The sequence below is a fragment of the Narcine bancroftii genome, chromosome 12 (genome assembly GCF_036971445.1).
Source record: "Narcine bancroftii isolate sNarBan1 chromosome 12, sNarBan1.hap1, whole genome shotgun sequence".
NCBI classification, from domain to species: Eukaryota; Metazoa; Chordata; class Chondrichthyes; order Torpediniformes; family Narcinidae; genus Narcine; species Narcine bancroftii.
Genome location: NC_091480.1, coordinates 64,189,670 through 64,210,228, shown reverse-complemented (window position 1 = coordinate 64,210,228; position 20,559 = coordinate 64,189,670). Strand labels below are relative to the sequence as shown.

Genomic DNA, 20,559 nt, shown 5'->3' with positions numbered 1-20,559 from the left:
CATCCTAGAGAAAGGGATTATTTTTATTCAAATAGACTATTCCTATCCCAGAATTGATTTATTTTTAATTTCAATTATAAGGTAGGATATTATTCCTATCCCAGAATTGATTTATTTTTAATTTCAATTATAAGGTAGGATATTTGAAGCAGAATATAAAGCAAGAATTCTGTCTGACCATTCACTCTATTAATGATGATTGTAATGCCTGATAAAGAGAAAGCAGTTCATAGATGGAAATTGAGTTCATTATTATTTAAAAAGAGCAGATTTTCAGGACTTTATTAGAGAACAAATACAATTATTTTGTGATGCAAACTTGAACTCTGGGAACAATAAATTTGTAATATGGGATGCTTTGAAAGCATATTTGAGAGGTCAAATTATGAGCTTTATTTCTAAAATTAAGGAGGAGTATATGAAAGCGGTCGAACAATTAGAACAGAAAATAACGGTTTTGGAAAAATATCTTCTAAAGAGGCTCTGAGGATAAACGTAGACAACTAATTAATAAAAATATATAATACACGAAAAGGCAGTGCGAGATCTAAACAGAGATATGAGTTAGGTGAACGATCACAAACTACTTACATGGCCATTGAAAGCAGAACTGGTATCAAGAACGATTAATGTAATTAAAAAATGATTTGAGTCATTAGTTACAAACCTCAGGAAATAAACAAATCTTTTAAGAAACTTTATTCTAAATTATATAGGGCAGAGTCTTTTAAAAGATGAGAATAAAATAGACATATTTATCTCGGAATCATTTATCTGATTGATTATGGATGAACAAACAAAATTAAGTGCGCATTTTACACAACTAGAAGTGAAGGAGGCAACCAGTTAATTACATACTAATAAAACACCAGGAGAATATGGTTTTCCACCTGAATTCTATGAAGAATTTAAAGATTTATTGATTCCTATCTTCATGGAAATGCTTGATCAAGCGTCAATATCATGTACTCTTCCAGAATAACTTTCAGCAGCAATAATTAGTGTGATATCAACAAAAAAGATCCTTTGAAACCACCATCATATTGACCTCTTTCATTATTGAATGCAGATTATAAAATTCTTCCTAAATACTGGTGAATAGGATGACTAAATTATTACCTAAATTAATAAATGTGGATCAGACAGGATTTGTTTAAAAAAAAAAGACAGTGTGGCCAGATGACTTAGTATTATACATTTAGCATAAAAAATGCAGATTGGAATGGGACTTTTTGTTTGAGGTCTTGGACAAATTTGGATTTGGTCAAACTTTTATTAATTGGTTTAAGGCATATAATGATCCCAAAGTGAAAGTAGTAACTAATGGACAAATATCTGACTTCCAACTGACAAGATCAGGTAGACAAGGATGCCCTGTATTCCCAGCTTTGTTTATACGAGGTACAGAGCCATTAGTAGAGGTAATTAGGAGCGATGGAAATGAAGGGATTTAAGGTTGGTCAAGAAGAGCATAAAATTAGTTTATTTGCAGATGATGTTTTAATATATTTGACAGAACCTAAGACTTCCTTGCTAAAATTACACTTTAATTTGGAAGAATATGATAAGATTTCTGGTTATAAAATAAATTGGGACAAAAGTGAAATTATGCCTCTCATGGAAGGAGATTATAGTTATTGTCAAAGAAATATTCACTTTCAATGGCCAAAAGATGGGATTAAATATTTTGGGATTTGTGTAGATAATAATCTATAAAATATACCAGCTCAGCGCGGACATTGGCGACTTCAGGGGTTTCTACGAGGCTCTAAAGGCTGTGTACGGCCCCTCACCCCAAGTCCAAAGCCCGCTGCGCAGCAGACGGCAAAGACCTCGTCAGCGGCAAGATCTCCATCCTCAACCGATGGTCAGAACACTTCCAATCTCTTTTCAGTGCCAACCGCTCAGTCCAAGATTCCGCCCTGCTCCAGTTCCCTCAACAGCCCCTAAGGCTAGAGCTGGATGAGGTCCTCACCCAGGATGAGACATATAAGGCAATCGAACAACTGAAAAGTGGCAAAGCAGCAGGTATGGATGGAATCCCCCCAGAGGTCTGGAAGGCTGGCGGCAAAACTCTGCATGTCAAACTGCATGAGTTTTTGAAGCTTTGTTCGGACCAAGGAAAACTGCCTCAGGACCTTCGTGATGCCACCATCATCACCCTGTACAAAAACAAAGGCGAGAAATCAGACTGCTCAAACTACAGGGGAATCACGCTGCTCTCCATTGCAGGCAAAATCTTCGCTAGGATTCTCCTCAATAGAATAATACCTAGAGTCGCCGAGAATATTCTCCCAGAATCACAGTGCGGCTTTCGCGCAAAGAGAGGAACTACTGACATGGTCTTTGCCCTCAGACAGCTCCAAGAAAAGTGCAGAAAACAAAACAAAGGACTCTACATCACCTTTGTTGACCTCACCAAAGCCTTCGACACCGTGAGCAGGAAAGGGCTTTGGCAAATACTAGAGCGCATCGGATGCCCCCCAAAGTTCCTCAACATGATTATCCAACTGCACGAAAACCAACAAGGTCGGGTCAGATACAGCAATGAGCTCTCTGAACCCTTCTCCATGAACAATGGCGTGAAGCAAGGCTGTGTTCTCGCACCAACCCTCTTTTCAATCTTCTTCAGCATGATGCTGAACCAAGCCATGAAAGACCTCAACAATGAAGACGCTGTTTACATCCGGTACCGCACGGATGGCAGGCTCTTCAATCTGAGGCGCCTGCAAGCTCACACCAAGACACAAGAGAAACTTGTCCGTGAACTACTCTTTGCAGACGATGCCGCTTTAGTTGCCCATTCAGAGCCAGCTCTTCAGCGCTTGACGTCCTGTTTTGCGGAAACTGCCAAAATGTTTGGCCTGGACGTCAGCCTGAAGAAAACTGAGGTCCTCCATCAGCCAGCTCCCCACCATGAGCACTCAAAACGGTCAACCAGTTTACCTACCTCGTCTGCACCATTTCATCAGATGCAAGGATCGACAACGAGATAGACAACAGACTCGCCAAGGCAAATAGCACCTTTGGAAGACAACACAAAAGAGTATGGAAAAACAACCAACTGAAAAACCTCACAAAGATTAGCGTATACAGAGCCGTTGTCATACCCACACTCCTGTTCGGCTCCGAATCATGGGTCCTCTACCGGCATCACCTACGGCTCCTAGAACGCTTCCACCAGCGTTGTCTCCGCTCCATCCTCAACATTCATTGGAGCGCTTTCATCCCTAACGTCGAAGTACTCGAGATGGCAGAGGTCGACAGCATCGAGTCCACGCTGCTGAAGATCCAGCTGCGCTGGGTTGGTCACGTCTCCAGAATGGAGGACCATCGCCTTCCCAAGATCGTGTTATATGGCGAGCTCTCCACTGGCCACCGTGACAGAGGTGCACCAAAGAAAAGGTACAAGGACTGCCTAAAGAAATCTCTTGGTGCCTGCCACATTGACCACCGCCAGTGGGCTTATATCGCCTCAAACCGTGCATCTTGGTGCCTCACAGTTTGGCGGGCAGCAACCTCCTTTGAAGAAGACCACAGAGCCCACCTCACTGACAAAAGGCAAAGGAGGAAAAACCCAACTCCCAACCTCAACCAACCAATTTTCCGCTGCAACCGTGTCTGCCTGTCCCGCATCGGACTTGTCAGCCACAAACAAGCCTGCAGCTGACGTGGACATTTACCCCCTCCATAAATCTTCGTCCGCGAAGCCAAGCCAAAGAAGAATAGATATATATATATATATATAATTATTTGCCATGACTCAAAAAAGTTGAAGAAGATTTTTTTTTAAAAAAAAGGACTTTACCTATAATGTTTAGTCAGCAGGGTTAATTGTATTAAGATGAATATATTCCCAAGAATTCAGTATCTCTTTCAAACTTTGCCTATATTATTACCACAAAAGTTTTTTTAAGAGTTAAACATGAGGAAACTTCTTTGGAAAGGTAAAATGTCAAGAGCTTCTATAGAAAGATTAATGTGGAAATATGAATTGGGAGGCCTACAGCTTCCTAACTTTATTATCAAATGGCTCAAATGAGATTCCTTACTTCTCTTTTTCAAGGAATAGAAAAACCAGTGTGGGTTAAAAGAGAATTAGATAAAATAGGAGAGAGATTAGCAGAGGAATTTATATATAAATGGGACTCAAAATTACTGGTAATAACCGGTGTTAAAGGGACACCATTATTGAAACACTTGATTAATGTTTGGAATAAGATAAATGACAAAATCGGAACAAAAGGAAGTACATCGCTGTTGATTCAAAACTATCTTGTGCCCTTTTCAAAGGACAAACAGTTTTTAAATATTATTTAATAAAGGTTTAGTAAAGGTATTAAAATATTGAAGATTGTTATGATCAAGGTGAATTGATATCATTTGATCAACTGAGGAATAAATATGGAATACCTAGTGATATTCTTTTTTGTTATTTTCAACTGAGAGGATATTTAAGGGAAAGGTTAGGTACAGAGATGCAGTTACCTATTTGTAGTGAGGTGGAAACTCTTATTAGTAGGGAAATACTAAGAAATTTACTTCTGCAATGTATCTTTTATTGCAAACAGGAACTATTAAACAAGAAGTGCAGAAATCTAGACAGAAATGGGAGTTACATTTGAATATTAGAATTGATGAGCAAAGATGGTTGGATCTCTGTCAAGATTGTATGACAAATACTATTAGTTTAATATAATTCTTTACATCAGTTATATTTGACACCACAAATATTAAATAGAATGAAATCACATGTATCAGATCTGTGCTTTAGGTGTGAAGAGACAGAAACTTTCTTGCATTCAACTTGGTCGTGCTCCAAAGTAAGACCTTTTTGGGTCGATTTAGGGAACTTTTTAGAACAAGTTACAGGCACTGCATTTCCACTAAACCCAGATTTATTCCTATTGGGGAATATAGAAGGAACAAGACCTAAAATGAAATTATCAATATATCAAACAAAATTTGTTAAAATAGCTTGAGTAAATAGTATTGTAGTGACTTGGGAATTGGATTCACATTTTGGTATGGGAAGATAGAATGCAGAAATTCAAAGTTGTATCCCTTTGGAGAAAATTACATATAATTTGAGAAATAAATGTATATTTTTACAAATTTGGAACCTGTATATTCAAATGTTAGGTATAAATACATAGAAATGTTCTTCCAGCCTCTTGAGACCTGTGTCAACTTTCTTCCTTAAATTAGTCTTGCAAACTCTGTCGTGTTGGAAGCGATACTCTGAGATATCCACGATGCTATCTTTCTTCCTTATTTTTTTATATATATTTTTTGGGGGGTGGTGAGGAGTTGTGGGAGGGAAGGAAGGGGATGGATTATAACCATTCATGTAATGAATGAAATCTTAAATTTAAACATTTATTATTCTGTATAATGATTTAATAATTAAATGTATGGAAAAATTTTAAATAACGTTTTTGGGCCCAGGTGATTTTTTGCCTTCCTGCTTCAAATTTGACTGATAGTACAGATAACTTCCTTGCATGGTAGGGCAAAAAAGAAATGCATGTAATATAAAGCTTTGTTCAGCAGTTGCACATTAATTTCCATTTAAGATCACTGTAGTTTTTTTTAAACTGTAAAATGTCTGTGGAAGTGCCGCAGCAATTAGAGCTACTACCTCACAGCTCCCAAGGACCAGGTTTTGATTCTAACTTCTCATACGTGTTTACTCATTCTCTCTGTGACCACACTAGTTTTCCCCTGAATCACTCGGCTTCCTCCCACTACTCGAAGTTGCAATGAGGTGATTAGTTATTATAAAATATCCCCTGGTATAGCTAAGTGGCAAAAAGGATTTGAGAAGTTGATGGATATACAAGAGAAAATGTTTCTCGCAAATAAGATATAACCATATAACAATTACAGTATAGAAATAGGCCAACTTAGCTCTTCTAGTCCATGCCAAACACTTACTCCCACCTAACGTCACTGATCTACACTCAACCCATAACCCTCCATTCCATATCCAACTCCTCCTTAAATGCTAACATCAAGCCTACCTCCACCACCTCATCTGGAAGCTCATTCCACACACCCACCACTCTCTGAGTAAAGAAGTCCCCCCTCAAGTTTCCTCATGTCCACTCGTTTGTATCCCCCTTAAAGGAAAAAGCCTCTCCACGTCAACTCTTACCTATATCCCTAATAATTTTAAGTACCTCAATAAAATCCCCTCTCAACCTTCTGCGCTCCAAAGAATAAAGACCTAACTTATTTGGACCCTGTAATCCCAGCAACATTCTAGTATCTTCTCTGCACTCTCTGCAATTTGTTGATGTTTTTCCTATATTTTGGTGACCAGAACTGTACACAATACTCCAAATTTCGCCTCACTAATGCCTTGTACAATTTTAACACAACATCCTAGATCCTATACTCAATCCTCTGATTTATAAAGGCCAGCATACCATAAGCTTTCTTCACCACCCTATCCACATGTGACTTCACCTTCGGGCAACTATGTACCATTATTCCTAGATTCCTCTGTTCTACTGCACTCTTCAGTGCCCTACCATTCACCATATATGTCTTATTTGATTAGCCCTACCAAAATGTATCACCTTGCACTTATCTGCATTAAACTCCATCTTTCAGCCCACTCTTCTAACTGGCCTAAATCCCTTTGCAAGCTTTGAAACCCTTCTTCACTATCCACAGCTCCGCCTATCTTAGTATCATCCACATACTTACTAATCCAATTTACCACCCCATCGTCCAGATCATTAATGTATATGACAAATAGTAATTAATCCAACACTGAACCCTGAGGCACACCACGAGTCACCAGCTTCCAATCTGACAAACAGTTATCTACCACTACTCTCTGGCATCTTCAATTCAACCATTGTTGAATCCATTTGACTACTTCAGTCTTCTTCTTCTTTGGCTTGGCTTCGCGGACGAAGATTTATGGAGGGGGTAAAAGTCCACGTCAGCTGCAGGCTCGATTGTGGCTGACAAGTCCGACGCGGGACAGGCAGACACGGTTGCAGCGGTTGCAGGGGAAAATTGGTTGGTTGGGGTTGGGTGTTGGGTTTTTCCTCCTTTGTCTTTTGTCAGTGAGGTGGGCTCTGTTAATATCTAATGATTGAACATTCCTAACTAACCTTCCTTGAGGAACCTTATCAAAGGCCTTTCGAAAGTCCATATATACAACATTCACTGCCTTACCCTCATCAATTTTCCTAGTAATCTCAAAAAATTCAGTAAGGTTTGTCAAACATAATCTTCCCCTCACAAATCCATGTTGACTGTACTAATCAAACCCTGTCTATCCAAATGTTGATATATACCATCTCTAAGAATACTTTTTTAAAAAACTTTATTTATTCGTTCAAAAAACAAATAATATATGACATATACAGCAATTGAACATGAACATTTTTTTTATATATAGAAAAAAAAGACCCCCCCCCCCCCCCCACTTCAGCCAACTCTCCTAAGGAGAGCCATAAAAAAAGAAAGAATATTTAAAAAAATTAAGTATACATATTAAAATCTAATCAATATAAATTAAAATGTAAATATTCTGAGTATACAGCCACTTATTAATTAAAAATTTATAATTATCATGCAAAATGTACATAATTTTCTCCATTATTAAGCAATATTTCATCTCATTCTGTCATCTATTAATATCAATCATATTTTTATCTTTCCACGTACTAGCAATACATTTTTTCGCTACGGATAAAGCTAAATATACAAAAGCAATCTGGAACTTATCTAATCCCAGGCCTTTCAGAGGTTGTAAACTACCCAATAAAAATACTGTTGGATCTAAAACTATTTTAATATTGTACAGATATTCTAAAAACTATTGAATTTTCTTCCAAAAAGATTGTTTATGTATACATGACCAAACAGCATGAAAAAAGTTTCAACCATATCACCACATCTAAAACACAAATCTGATTCATTAAAACCATTTTTTTTTAATTTTTCAGGTGTCAAATATAATTGATGTAAAAAGTTGTAATTAATCATTGCATAACGTGCATTTATCAATCCAGTTACACTATCATAACAGATATCTAACCATCCTCTTCAGAAAAAATAAAACCAATATCCGCTTCCCATTTAACTTTAGATTTATCCCAACCCTTTTTATCCATACCATCCTGTAATATTTGATACATAAATGAAATATAACCCTCCTCTGGTACCTTCATAAGAAAAATCTCAAATTTAGTCATTTTAGGTAAAATCATATCTCTACCAAACATACATTTTACCAAAAATCGAATTTGATAATAAAGAAATAAAGAACTCTTACCAATACCAAAATCTTCCCTCATCTGATTAAAAGATAAAAACTTACCCTCTTTAAAACAATCTCCCAAATTTTTCACACCTTTAAATCTCCAATGCAATAAACTTTGATTATATATTGAAAAAGAAATAAGTTGATTATTATACAACGGAGTCAAAGCCAATAATTTACCCCGAGAACCTATCATTTTACTTTCCACTAACTTACCCACCACTGATGTCAAATTTACAGGCCTATAATTACTAGATTTACTCCTAGTACTTTTGTTTTTAAACAATGGAACGACATGAGCTACCCTCCAATCCTCCAGCACCATTCCTGTGACTAAAGGCATTATAAATATCTCTGTCAAAGCCCCTACTATTTCTACACTAACCTCCCTCAGGATCCTAGGGAATATCTGGCCAGGACCTGGAGACTCATCTATCTTTATTTTCCTGAAAAATGCCAGTACTTCATCTTTAATCATCATTATTTCCATAACTTCCCTACTTATTTCCCTTACTTTACACAGATCAATATCCTTCTCCTTAGTATTGAAGGAAAAAAAATGTTCAAAATCTTCCACCATCTCTTTTGGCTTCATACATAACCATCCACTCACATCCTCCAGGGGACCAATTTTATCCTTCACTATCCTTTTGCTTCTAATATATCTGCAGAAACCCTTTGGATTTATTTTCCCCTTACTTTCAAAGCAACCTCGTCTCTCCTCTTAGCCTTTCTAATTTCCTTCTTAAGATTCTTTTTGCATTCTTTATAACACTTCAGATAAGATAGTGAATGGGGCTGATGGAATTGTTCCCTTGGGAGCCAGCATGGCTCCATTGGGTTGAATGGGCTCCTCTTGTGTTATTATGTATTTCTGTCACTGCTACAATTTATTTGGTTTACAGTTTGGAAAAGCGTGGTATATTTTGTTGCCTTGTATGTGGGTTGTTCAGACATGTCAAGGTAAATGAATAAATTAGTGATCACGATGATGGTGTTTGGGACGTGGGTGAGTAGAAACTTTCAGGCAGGAGGTGTCTGACATGCTGAACTTGAAGCTCATCCTAAAGATGTAAGAGTAATCAAAATCCAAGGACCTTTGGTCAAACAAAGCAAAATTTCAAACCAAATTATTTCACAGTGCAGTCTTAATTGTATTCAAGTGTTTTGTTGTGTCTGTTCAGGTTTGTACAAGAACGTCTTTTGGATATTTGATGGTTTATAACTCAAAATAAAGCTCCACTACTTTGGGTCTTGAATATATGGTTGCCTTCATCAATGTTCCAGAATTAACTGGATAAATTTTCCTGTCTATCTTTAGCAGAACAATCTGAGTAACCCACCAACGCCACCTTCTTCGCTGCCACCTACCCCCCCTCCCTCTGTTCAGCAGAAACTGGTAAATGGTTTAGCCACTTCTGAGGAGCTGACTGATGGACAGAAAGAACATGAAGGAGAAAAAGGTATGAGAATTCAGAGCAAATTTATTGGCACAATGATTTGCTCTCACTATCCTGAGGGGTTTTTAAATTTAGGCTGAAGTGTATCCTGGTTGAGACTGGAAGCTGTCGTGTTGTTCTATTGAATAGAATCTGCACAGAATTTTTTTTTTTAAAGTATGGATTTTTCTGTAATTGTAAGAAAATAACTCGTGACTGCATTGCTATTCTAGCCTACAAAACTTCCAGATTATTGTTTTACATGTATGAATATTGTATTGATTGTGCAAACTGTAAGTTTTGCAATGGTTAGATCAGAGAGCTCCTTTCATTTCTGAGCTGCTAAGATATATTTCGTTTAAATAGTTCGCAGTTTTGATTCTGGAGTTAAAAGGCCTAAATTGTGCAGATTGGTTGCATTAGAATAGGCTTGTATTTCCCACTGTGGAGAAAATTGAAGTACTTGAGATTATTTTAAAAATTGTTCGGTGTAGAAAAAAAAATTCATCTGGTTGGGTAAGTGTAGAAAAAAGCTGAACTTTAAAAGAAGAATTAGTCTATTGAGAGTGATGCTGTCACCAGATTCGAGGACTCTTTCTTTCTCGCTGCTATCAGATTCCTGAAAAATCTTGCATTGGCAAAACAATGTTGTTCTTGATTCTTTCAAATTGAACTCTTTTATTTGTTGTACTTCTGAGTTGACCTGTCGGGTAGCACGCAAAATGTACTGTAATGGATAAATATTGGGAGGAATTTGGTAAGATTTGTGGGTTACATACAAACACGTATTTTAAAACAGATCTTTTTTGAAATACTGAAGAATTCCTATTCAGGAACATTGCAAAAACTATGGAGAATTTTATGCACATTTCACAAGTAGGTGCTAATTGAAATGACGTCATGAAATGAATAGCCATTGTTTTGGAGGTGACAAACTGGCTGTTTGCAAGTACCTACAGGGTGCTCACAGAAAGGTCGCTCACAGAAAGGTCACTCCCTGGGTTTTGTTTATCTAAGACAACAGCTTGACCAAGAGAGGAGAACTCCTGTTGTTTGCTGAAGAAGGAGGGGGTTTTTGCAAGGGAGAGAGTCACATGGGCTTTCAGGCAGTCTCAGTTGGGAAGAGAGGGAGAAAAGTTCAACAAGCCCTCTAAGCTAGTGTGTGTGTGTGTAACACTGAAAGAGACTGAACAGTCACGGCTGAAACAAGTCAGGAAAAGCTGGTTTGAAACAGAAAGCTCCAGATTGGCGGATGGCTGGAAGTGCTATCTGTCTGATGTTTCTCTTGGAATAAGTGGAACAGAAAGGAACCCTGTGATAGGCTGAAAGAAAGAGGTTACCATCTGGAAAACCCTGATGGGGCAAGTTTCATCAATGAGACATTGAGGAGACTAATGGTGGTACCTCAGTTATGGAAATCCTGGAACAATGCATCTCTGCAAACCTACAAGAACCTTCCTGAGCGGTAAACATTTACCTTTCTTAGCACCAAAGCCTGGTGAACTTTATACATGTTAAATTCTGTGCACAGTATAAGAATTCTCTGCAACCAGAGAACTTGGAAGAAGGAGAAGAGAAATTGAACTGTGAACCAAAGAACTTTTCTTAAATCTACACACACATTACATACACGTGCGCTTAGAATTAAAAGGGGGTTAATTTGAGTTAGTTAAGTCTAGAGATAAGTTAAAGTTTGATTCTATTTTCAGGTTGAAAGATAATTAAAAATAACTTTTGTTTAAATAACTACTTGTCTTGGTGAATGACTATTGCTGCTGGATTTTGGGGTCCTTTGGGCTCGTAACAGTACCTTAGTACACATTTCAATAAGCTTGAACTGACAAAAAGAAATTCTGCAGATGCTGGGGTCTAGTGCTGTCAACAAAAGTGCTGGAGAAGCTCAGCAGGTCAGGCAGCATCCATAGGAAGTAAAAGGTATTCGATGTTTCAGGCCTGAGCCCTTTATTAGGAGTATCAAACATGAGGCAGGTGCTTGAATGAAATGGTTGGGGGGGAGGGCGGGGGTGAAGAACAGGTAAGATGCAATAGAAGTGAACAGAGAGCTGAAGCCTGGTCATTGAAGTTGTAAGACAGTAGCTGTACCAGCAACACCTCTATGCCACCCAAATAGATACTTCTGACAAAGGGCTCAGGCTCGAAATGTTGACTACTTTTAATTTGTATGAATGGTGTGTGTGTGACCTGCTGAGTTTCTCCTGCATTTTTGTGTACTACACTATATCTCAGCATCTGAAGATTTTGTTTACCTCCTTTAAAATTAGGATGTATTTTTCAAAATAAATTGCAATAAACTAAAATCATTGTATTTGATTACTTTATTTGGTGAGATCCACCACATTGTCATGTTAATTTTAATTTTCTGACATGCTCAGTTGAAGATGATGTAACTCTTGTCCTTGGTTTATTTATTACAATGCAGTGGAATGCTATTTTTATTCTACTTCATTGCAGATCTCATGACAACAGAACTGAAAAATATGGACATGTTGGCTTCCTTGCCCACACCACCGCACAATCAAAATGAAGATTTAAGGTTTTTTATTCTCAGTTATCACTTCTTAAATTCTTCTCATTTTTCTTCAAAGCCTTTTGAGCATTTAAGAAAAAAAAGTTGTTAGTTTCATGAGGGTAAAGTTTTGTTGCCAAGGTCAGTAAGCTATTGTGCTATTTAAACAAAGTGGAAGTTACAACTAATTGTCATGCAAACCAAGAGCATTGTGTCAAGTCATTGGACTTACACCAAATCAATTTTTTTACTGCATAAATCTAACTTTTATCAATAGTCAGAGGAAGTTAATTTAAAAATGCTTCCTTCCCATCATTTCAAGACGTATTGTAAAGGCGTGGTTATTATTCAGAGGCCTGAACTTTTAGCCAGAGGTTAGTTTGAACCACACTGCAGCAGTTGGGGATTGAAATTCAAGCGATAGGAAACTTAGACTCTCAGTGATGGTGGTTATAAAACTACATAAAAGCCCACCTGATTCTTCAGTATCCTTCAGGCAAGAAAATCTGATATTCTTGCCCAGTCTTTTTAACCCCAGAAATATGGTAATATTGGCTCTAAACCAGTGGTTCTCAACCTTTTTCTTTCCATTCACCTACCGCTTTAAATATTCCCTATATCATAGGTGCTCTGTGATGAGTAAGGGATTGCTTAAGGTGGTATGTGAGTGGAAAGAAAAAGATTGAGAACCACTGCTCTAAACAGTTTATGAAAAGGCAGATTAAGCTGCTTAGTTTAAGGACAATTGAGGATGGGCAATGAATGGTACGCAACCATCCAATGAAAAAAATTTTTAAGCTCCTTTTACCGTATATGCTGTTGTATAGGACGACTCTGTATCGGATGATCCTGGATTTCCACCTAAAATGTAGGTTTTGAGTGATACTCTTCATATAAGATGACCCCCAAATCTAGCACTTACAGCTGGCCAGTGGATGCTGTTAAAAGCAAATAACAATATTTTACTATCAAATTATCAATTAAAGGCTTAAATTTTATTTGGATATTTTAAAATAAACCACCGTCAGTTCCTGTAACAGGCCCTTTAAAACCTGTACAGAGTCCACGGCAGTTGGACTGGTGCTGAGACTTCGCTGATACCTAATGGGGCATGCGTGAGATTGTGTCGGAGCCAGCAGGAAGATGGCAGCGGTGTTGAGACTTCGTCGTCAAGATAAACATTTTAGACCTGGTGACCAAATTTTTAAGGTGAAATTTTTATGTTTCGAGGATCATCCAATACGATGGCATATACAGTACTCAACCCAAGTCGTGCCTAGTTTAAATATGAGAACAATGTTTAGGGGTTGTATAGCTTTTATATATAAAAAAAACTGTATTAGTAGAAGATGTGGGTAGAAATGCATCTGTGTCAAATGGGTGAAGGTGAAGCAGTATGTGAGCTTTTCTGAATTTCCATTCCTTTGACTTCAGTAAGACAATGCCCGAGCACGGCCATAATCACATAATTACCAGATGCAACCAAGATTTTTTTTTCCCTGAAGCTTCAAGATTAGCTTTAGAGTAACCAATGCGCATAGTTCTGGAGTGAAAATTTAAAGAAAAGTAAATCAAAGGAAAGCTCGCAGTAGCCTCGTCAAGGATGATGTACTTCTAAATCCTAAAGATACAGGGTTATAATTTCTTCTCAACAGTAGAGCAGAATTGGAAGAGGATAGACACACGCCTGACAGCATTGTGCCAGCATCCTCACCAGAAAGTGTCCTTGGGCAAGAAACATCCCGGTTTCCTTTGCTGACTGAAGTGAAGGAAGAGTTAATGGACCGTGCCCTGTCTCCTGTAATTCCTATAATTCCAGGAGCTTGTATCCCAGGTTAGTATGAAAAATTAATAGTTACTCTTTCAGCAATGTCTTTTTAAACAAAAATCTGGCTGACCACACAAGGAATTTTATAATTTTTAAAAAAAATTTCACCCCTGCATCTTCCATACTGTTTTTGACAGAGTTGAGCTCTTGGTATTTGCCTTAAACTTATCTTTTACTGCCTTTTCCCACCCTGTATATTCCTTGACTTCCTCATTTAGGAGTTCTCTCTTATTAGTAGGAAGATATTTGGTCTGAACCTTTTCCTCCTTGAATGCCTTCCAACCTGTCTGATTCTGATTTTCCCTTCAAGTCCTGTTTCCAGTCTTTTTTTTTTGCCAACTGGTAGGTTTGTCCTTCTCTACTTTATCTGCTGTAAAGGTAAATCTGATCAAATTGTGATTGCTGCCTCCAAAATCCTCCCACACTTGCCCATTTGACCAGATAAAGCATACTATTTGGACCTGTCCTGAACAGTTTGTGAATATTTAAAAAATATTATCTTTAATTCATTTCAAGAATTCTGTGCCTTCTATGTTAAGGTCTCTTCCTGTTACTGCCTTGTTATTTTTGCACATCAGAAAACTTTCTACATACTTTTATCTTAACCTCAAATGCCCTGCAGTATTCTCTCAGCAATGTTCATTTCAATCCATAATTCTCTTCTTATTTATTTTGCTGCCATATTATCCCTCCCCAGAGCTGTATATATTATAAATATTTCCTTCACCCTCACTCTTTCTTAACCACTTCCTCTGATCAGCCTTGTGATCAGGAATGTGGAACTGCTGTTCCTGCCCATCTGTAAACCATGTTTCTGTAATTTTCCCACGTCTATCTGTGCCCTCAGTTCATTGCCTTTATTTCCAAAAAGTTCATGCGTTCAACTATCTGCAATTAAGCACCGCTTTGCTTGCTTACTTTTTCCAGGCTTTGTTTCCTCTGTTTTTCAAACTCGATGCGTTTTGGTGGCAGAGCTAGTATAGTGCTTGCTGCACTATAGCAATGTCCGGTGCGAGCTGTGTGTAGTTCATTTTGTGGTTGTCTGATTTCCTTCCACATCTGAAAAATGTGCAGATTGATTGTTAATTGGACACTGTAAATCGCCTGTTTATATTTGGGTGGCAGAATCTGGGGGCAGTTGATGGGGATGGATTCAGTGGACCAAAGAGCCTTATTTCCTTTATTCTAAACTGGGGTGTCAACCTTTTTTTAAAACTTGCATTCCACTTTATGTAATCCCTTTGTCATAGGTGCTCTGTGATTAGTAAGGTGGTATGTGGGTGGCAAGAAAAAGTTTGCACAGTTTCACAACTCCAAAGGAAACGGGCCAATGACAATTTTTCTCAAGCAAAATGTTTTAGTAACGTTGGATCTAAAGCAGTGGTTCTCATCCTTCCCTTCCCACTCACATAACATTATAACATAACAATTACAGCACGGAAAGAGGCCATTAGGCCCTTCTAGTCCGCACCGAACCAAACACCCCTTTCTAGTCCCACCTCCCTGCACAATGCCCATAACCCTCCATCTTCTTCTCATCCATATACCTGTCCAACCTTTTCTTAAATAATACAATTGACTCCGCCGCCACTATTTCTCCCGGAAGATCATTCCACACGGCTACCACTCTCTGAGTAAAGAAGTTCCCCCTCATGTTACCTCTAAACCTCTGCCCCTTAATTCTTAACTCATGTCCTCTTGTTTTAATCTTTCCTCCTCTTAACGGAAATAGTCTATCCACATCCACTCTGTCTATCCCTTTCATAATCTTAAATACTTCTATCAAATCCCCTCTCAACCTTCTACGCTCCAAAGAATAAAGACCTAATCTGTCCAATCTCTCCCTATACTCTAGATGCTTAAACCCAGGCAACATTCTGGTAAACCTTCTCTGCACTCTCTCCACTCTGTTTATATCCTTCCTATAATTAGGCGACCAGAACTGCACACAGAACTCCAAATTAGGCCGCACCAACGTCTTATACAATCTCAACATCACCTCCCAACTCCTATATTCCATGCAATGATTGATAAAGGCCAGCATACTAAAAGCCTTCTTCACCACCCTATTCACGTGAGTTTCTACCTTCAGGGAACGATGTACCGTTACTCCTAAATCTTTCTGCTCTTCTGTATTCCTCAATGCTCTCCCATTTACCACGTATGTCCTATTCTGATTCTTCTTACCAAAATGAAGCACCTCACACTTATCAGCATTAAATTCCATCTGCCATTTTTCAGCCCACTTTTCTAAGCAGCCCAAATCCCTCTGCAATCCTTGAAAACCTTCTTCATTATCCACTATTCCACCTATCTTAGTATCGTCTGCATATTTACTAATCCAATTCACCACCCCATCATCTAGATCATTAATGTATATAACGAACAACAATGGGCCCAATACAGATCCTTGAGGCACACCACTGGTCACCGGCCTCCAACCCGACAGACAATTATCCACTACCACTCTCTGGCCTCTCCCTTTCAGCCAATGTTCAATCCATTTGACTATCTTAAAATTTATACCTAAAGACTGCACCTTCCTAACTAACCTTCCATGTGGTACCTTATCGAAGGCCTTACTGAAGTCCATATAGACAACATCCACTGTGCTATCCTCATCCACATTCCTAGTCACCTCTTCAAAAAATTCAATCAGATTGGTCAAACATGACCTTCCTCCCACAAATCCATGTTGAGTGCTCCTGATCAGACCCTGTCTATCCAGATGTTTATAAGTACTATCTCTAAGAATTTTCTCCATTAATTTACCTACCACAGACGTCCAACTTACAGGCCGATAGTTGCCAGGCTTCCTCCTTGAAACCTTTTTAAATAACGGAACCACATGCGCAATGCGCCAATCCTCCGGCACTATCCCCATATCTAATGACATTTGGAAAATTACCGCCAGAGCCTCTGCTATTTCCTCCTTCATTTCTCTCAATGTCCTGGGGAAGATCCCGTCTGGTCCCGGAGACTTATCCACCTTTATATTCTTCAAAAACCTTAAAACTACACCTTCTTAAGTAATCCCTTACTAATCACCGAGGACTTATGGTATGGGGAAATATTTTAAGATGGAATGTGAGTTTTTTAAAAAAAAAGGTTGCCCACCCCTGCTTTAAGCCCTTGTAATCTACGTTCTATTTTGACTTTCTTTTCAGTAGTTGCTACTGAGTTTCCATCCTCTTGGCAAGCCCCTTGGGGCACAATTAGCAAAGTTATTGCTCAAAACCAACATTTTAGGTGAAAATTCTGGGTTGTCCTCTGCAACAGCATATATGAGTGTACCATCTGACCCCTAGGCTTTTAGAACAGACTGCTGATATAAGTACCTATTTCTTAGCGTTTTCTTGGGATTCGTTAATCAGGGCCGTGTCCTTTACATAATGGTTAACCATCTTTTATTGTCTTAGCCAAATATGGAGTTGTTCTGAAACCATGCTGAGTTATCACAACGTAACATGGAATGTTCTCTGCCGTATTATTTTGGTTACTACTTTAAAACTTGTATTCACAATTGTACCCATCTCTACTGCTTCCTCTGGCTGCTTGCACCACATGCAACTCTGTGTGAAAAAAGTTGCTCCTCAGGTCCCTTTTAATTTTTTTTCTTCTCCTCACCTATGGCATAGGGATTACTTAAAATGGAATATGAGTGGAAAGAAAAAGTTTGAAAACCCCTGCCTTAAACCTATGCGCTCTTGGGGAAAATGCTGTGATTCTTCACCTCACTGTGCTCAGATTTGGTACTCTCAAGGGAAAATAGTGTTAGCTCTCCAGTCTCTGTCTGTGTCAAGTCCTCCAGTTCCAATAGCATCCTCGTGAATCTTTTCTGCATCCTTTCCAGTTAAATAATATTCTTCCTATAGCCAGAACTGCACACACCTGTCTGAACATGTTCTTAACACCTGGTACATCTGTAATGTGACAACTCCACTCCTGTTCTCAATGCCCTGGCCGACAATGTAAGTGTGCCAAGTGCCCACAATGCCAAACACGGGATAAGCAATTGAGTTGCAGAGTGGGCACAATAACTGAGTCTGTTTGTTGTCCAGTCAAACAATGAAGATTCAAAATCATTAAGCGTCCCGGAGGTTGGGACAACTTTGAAAAAACTCCAGCTTTGGAAAAGGGTACATTTGAAATTAGATGGGGCCGGTATGAACTTTTGTGTGAAATTGTAACCATTGTTAGACAGTGGAAGAGAGGGGAGGCTGAGATTGTGTAGGTGTACAGTTGGTGGCCATGGATAGTTCCTCATTTAATCCCTGAAGATGGTTTCCAAGAGCAATCTCTTTTACAAAATCTGTGATTTATTTCATTTTTTTTTCAATTAAAGTTGAAGTCATCACTTGATGTTTTTAGGTTTACACTTGAAGCAACTTGAAGAATAAACGGTTTATTTACTTTGAAGTTTTTACTCCAGGAGATTGCACATATATATGTTTGAAATTCAATTTTTAAAAAAAACTTGTATAATGCTTCAGGTGATCTTTACATGGACGTTTCACTGGCTTCTGAATCTCTCCAGTATTGGTTGTAATGTATCGACATTGGTTGTTTTTCTATAAGCGTGATGGCCTAATTTAAAATAAGTTTATTTTCTATCAGCCACAGATTAATTCTTTGTTGAACCTCGAAGGCCATTTCTGTATTTTTTTTTTAAACTTAAATTATCATAGTAATTTAGTTGCTACCTAGCATTGTGGGAATTAAATTTTGTTATAAACTACCCCTACTTGAATCTCTGTGCTCTTCAGTTGAATATTTTGGCATGGAATTCTGTTGTTCTGATTGTCCTGTTTTCAGTTGGCTTTGTAATTAATCTTCTACTGAAGGTGATGTTGAAGTTACCCAAGCCCCTCTAATCGTCTAATGCTGAAATTCCACCATCGTGAGGATACATGAAAAGGAGCTGGATTGCCTTTTGTGGACTTTGCAAATTTTCGTTTTCAGCCTCCATCACTTTAGGATCACCAGACTAGACTCTTGTTGTAAAGTAATTCATGCTGCACTTTCTTTTTAGTTATATTTTATTCAGGATAAGAACCCTGGTGTTTGCCATGGAGGTGTATCTCTGCACTACAGCAGTGGTTCCCAACCTTTTACTTTCCACTCACATCCCACTTTAAGTATATCCTATGCCATAAGTGTTCTGTGATTAATAATGGATGGCTTAAGGTGGGATGTGGGTAGAAAGAAAAAGTTTGAAAACCACGGTTTTAATCATTCCAAATGGATTTGTTATGTGCACGGTTTCAGAACTCCAAAGGAAATGGGCCAATGACAATTTTTCTCAAGTAAAATTTCTTTTCTTTGGCTTGGCTTCGCGGACGAAGATTTATGGAGGGGGTAAAAGTCCACGTCAGCTGCAGGCTCGTTTGTGGCTGACAAGTCCGATGTGGGACAGGCAGACACGGTTGCAGCGGCTGCAGGGGAAAATTGGTGGGTTGGGGTTCGGTGTTGGGTTTTTCCTCCTTTGCCTTTTGTCAGTGAGGTGGGCTCTGCGGTCTTCTTCAAAGGAGGTTGCTGCCCGCCAAACTGTGAGGCGCCAAGATGCACGGTTTGAGGCAATATCAGCCCACTGGCGGTGGTCAATGTGGCAGGCACCAAGAGATTTCTTTAGGCAGTCCTTGTACCTTTTCTTTGGTGCACCTCTGTCACGGTGGCCAGTGGAGAGCTCGCCATATAACACGATCTTGGGAAGGCGATGGTCCTCCATTCTGAAGACGTGACCCATCCAGCGCAGCTGGATCTTCAGCAGCGTGGACTCGATGCTGTCGACCTCTGCCATCTCGAGTACTTCGACGTTAGGAATGAAAGCGCTCCAATGGATGTTGAGGATGGAGCGGAGACAACGCTGGTGGAAGCGTTCTAGGAGCCGTAGGTGATGCCGGTAGAGGACCCATGATTCGGAGCTGAACAGGAGTAAAATATTTCAGTATTAATTGGGTCTAGAGCAATGATTCTTAACCTTCCCTTCCTACTCACATCCCACCTTAAGCAATCCCTTACTAATCACAGAGTGGAAAGTAAAAGGTTGCACTACAAGAAAACAATGTCATTTAGATCACATCAGAGCAACATTGCATTATCATCAAAATGTCTTTAAACTTGGATTTATTCATGCAATATGGGGACGATACTTCCATTCAAATAAGTAAATGCAGCTGTCCAAGTTAATGTTGCAATTTTAGAGATAAAGAACAAATAAGTATTAGTATTGTTTAATGTCTTTGATTGGTAAGTCCACGTTTAAATTCTGAAATACTAATTTATCCTTTCAAAATGTTTTTTTCCCCAGTATTTCCTGATACAAAGCCATTTGTAAATACAGAACCATTTGTTGACAATACTGAAAAGGGCACGCCTTTCTCTGGCCCATGGAAGAGTGGCAAAGGAAACCAGGTTGCAGTCACATTCACTGTCTCAGGAACTGTTGCCAAGGTAAATTTCTGACCTGTAAATTTAG

At 38.7% G+C, this 20,559-nt stretch overlaps 1 protein-coding gene across 1 annotated transcript in view; it reads left to right on the top strand.

Moving 5' to 3' along the window:
• Window positions 1–20,559, top strand: part of kmt2d (lysine (K)-specific methyltransferase 2D) — a 211,852-nt gene that overhangs the window by 151,426 nt on the left and 39,867 nt on the right. The window contains exons 44-47 of the mRNA XM_069904938.1: window positions 9,609–9,750; window positions 12,199–12,280; window positions 13,909–14,087; window positions 20,392–20,534. Of these exons, the coding sequence (XP_069761039.1) occupies window positions 9,609–9,750; window positions 12,199–12,280; window positions 13,909–14,087; window positions 20,392–20,534 (546 nt within the window). The remainder of the gene's footprint in view (window positions 1–9,608; window positions 9,751–12,198; window positions 12,281–13,908; window positions 14,088–20,391; window positions 20,535–20,559) is intronic.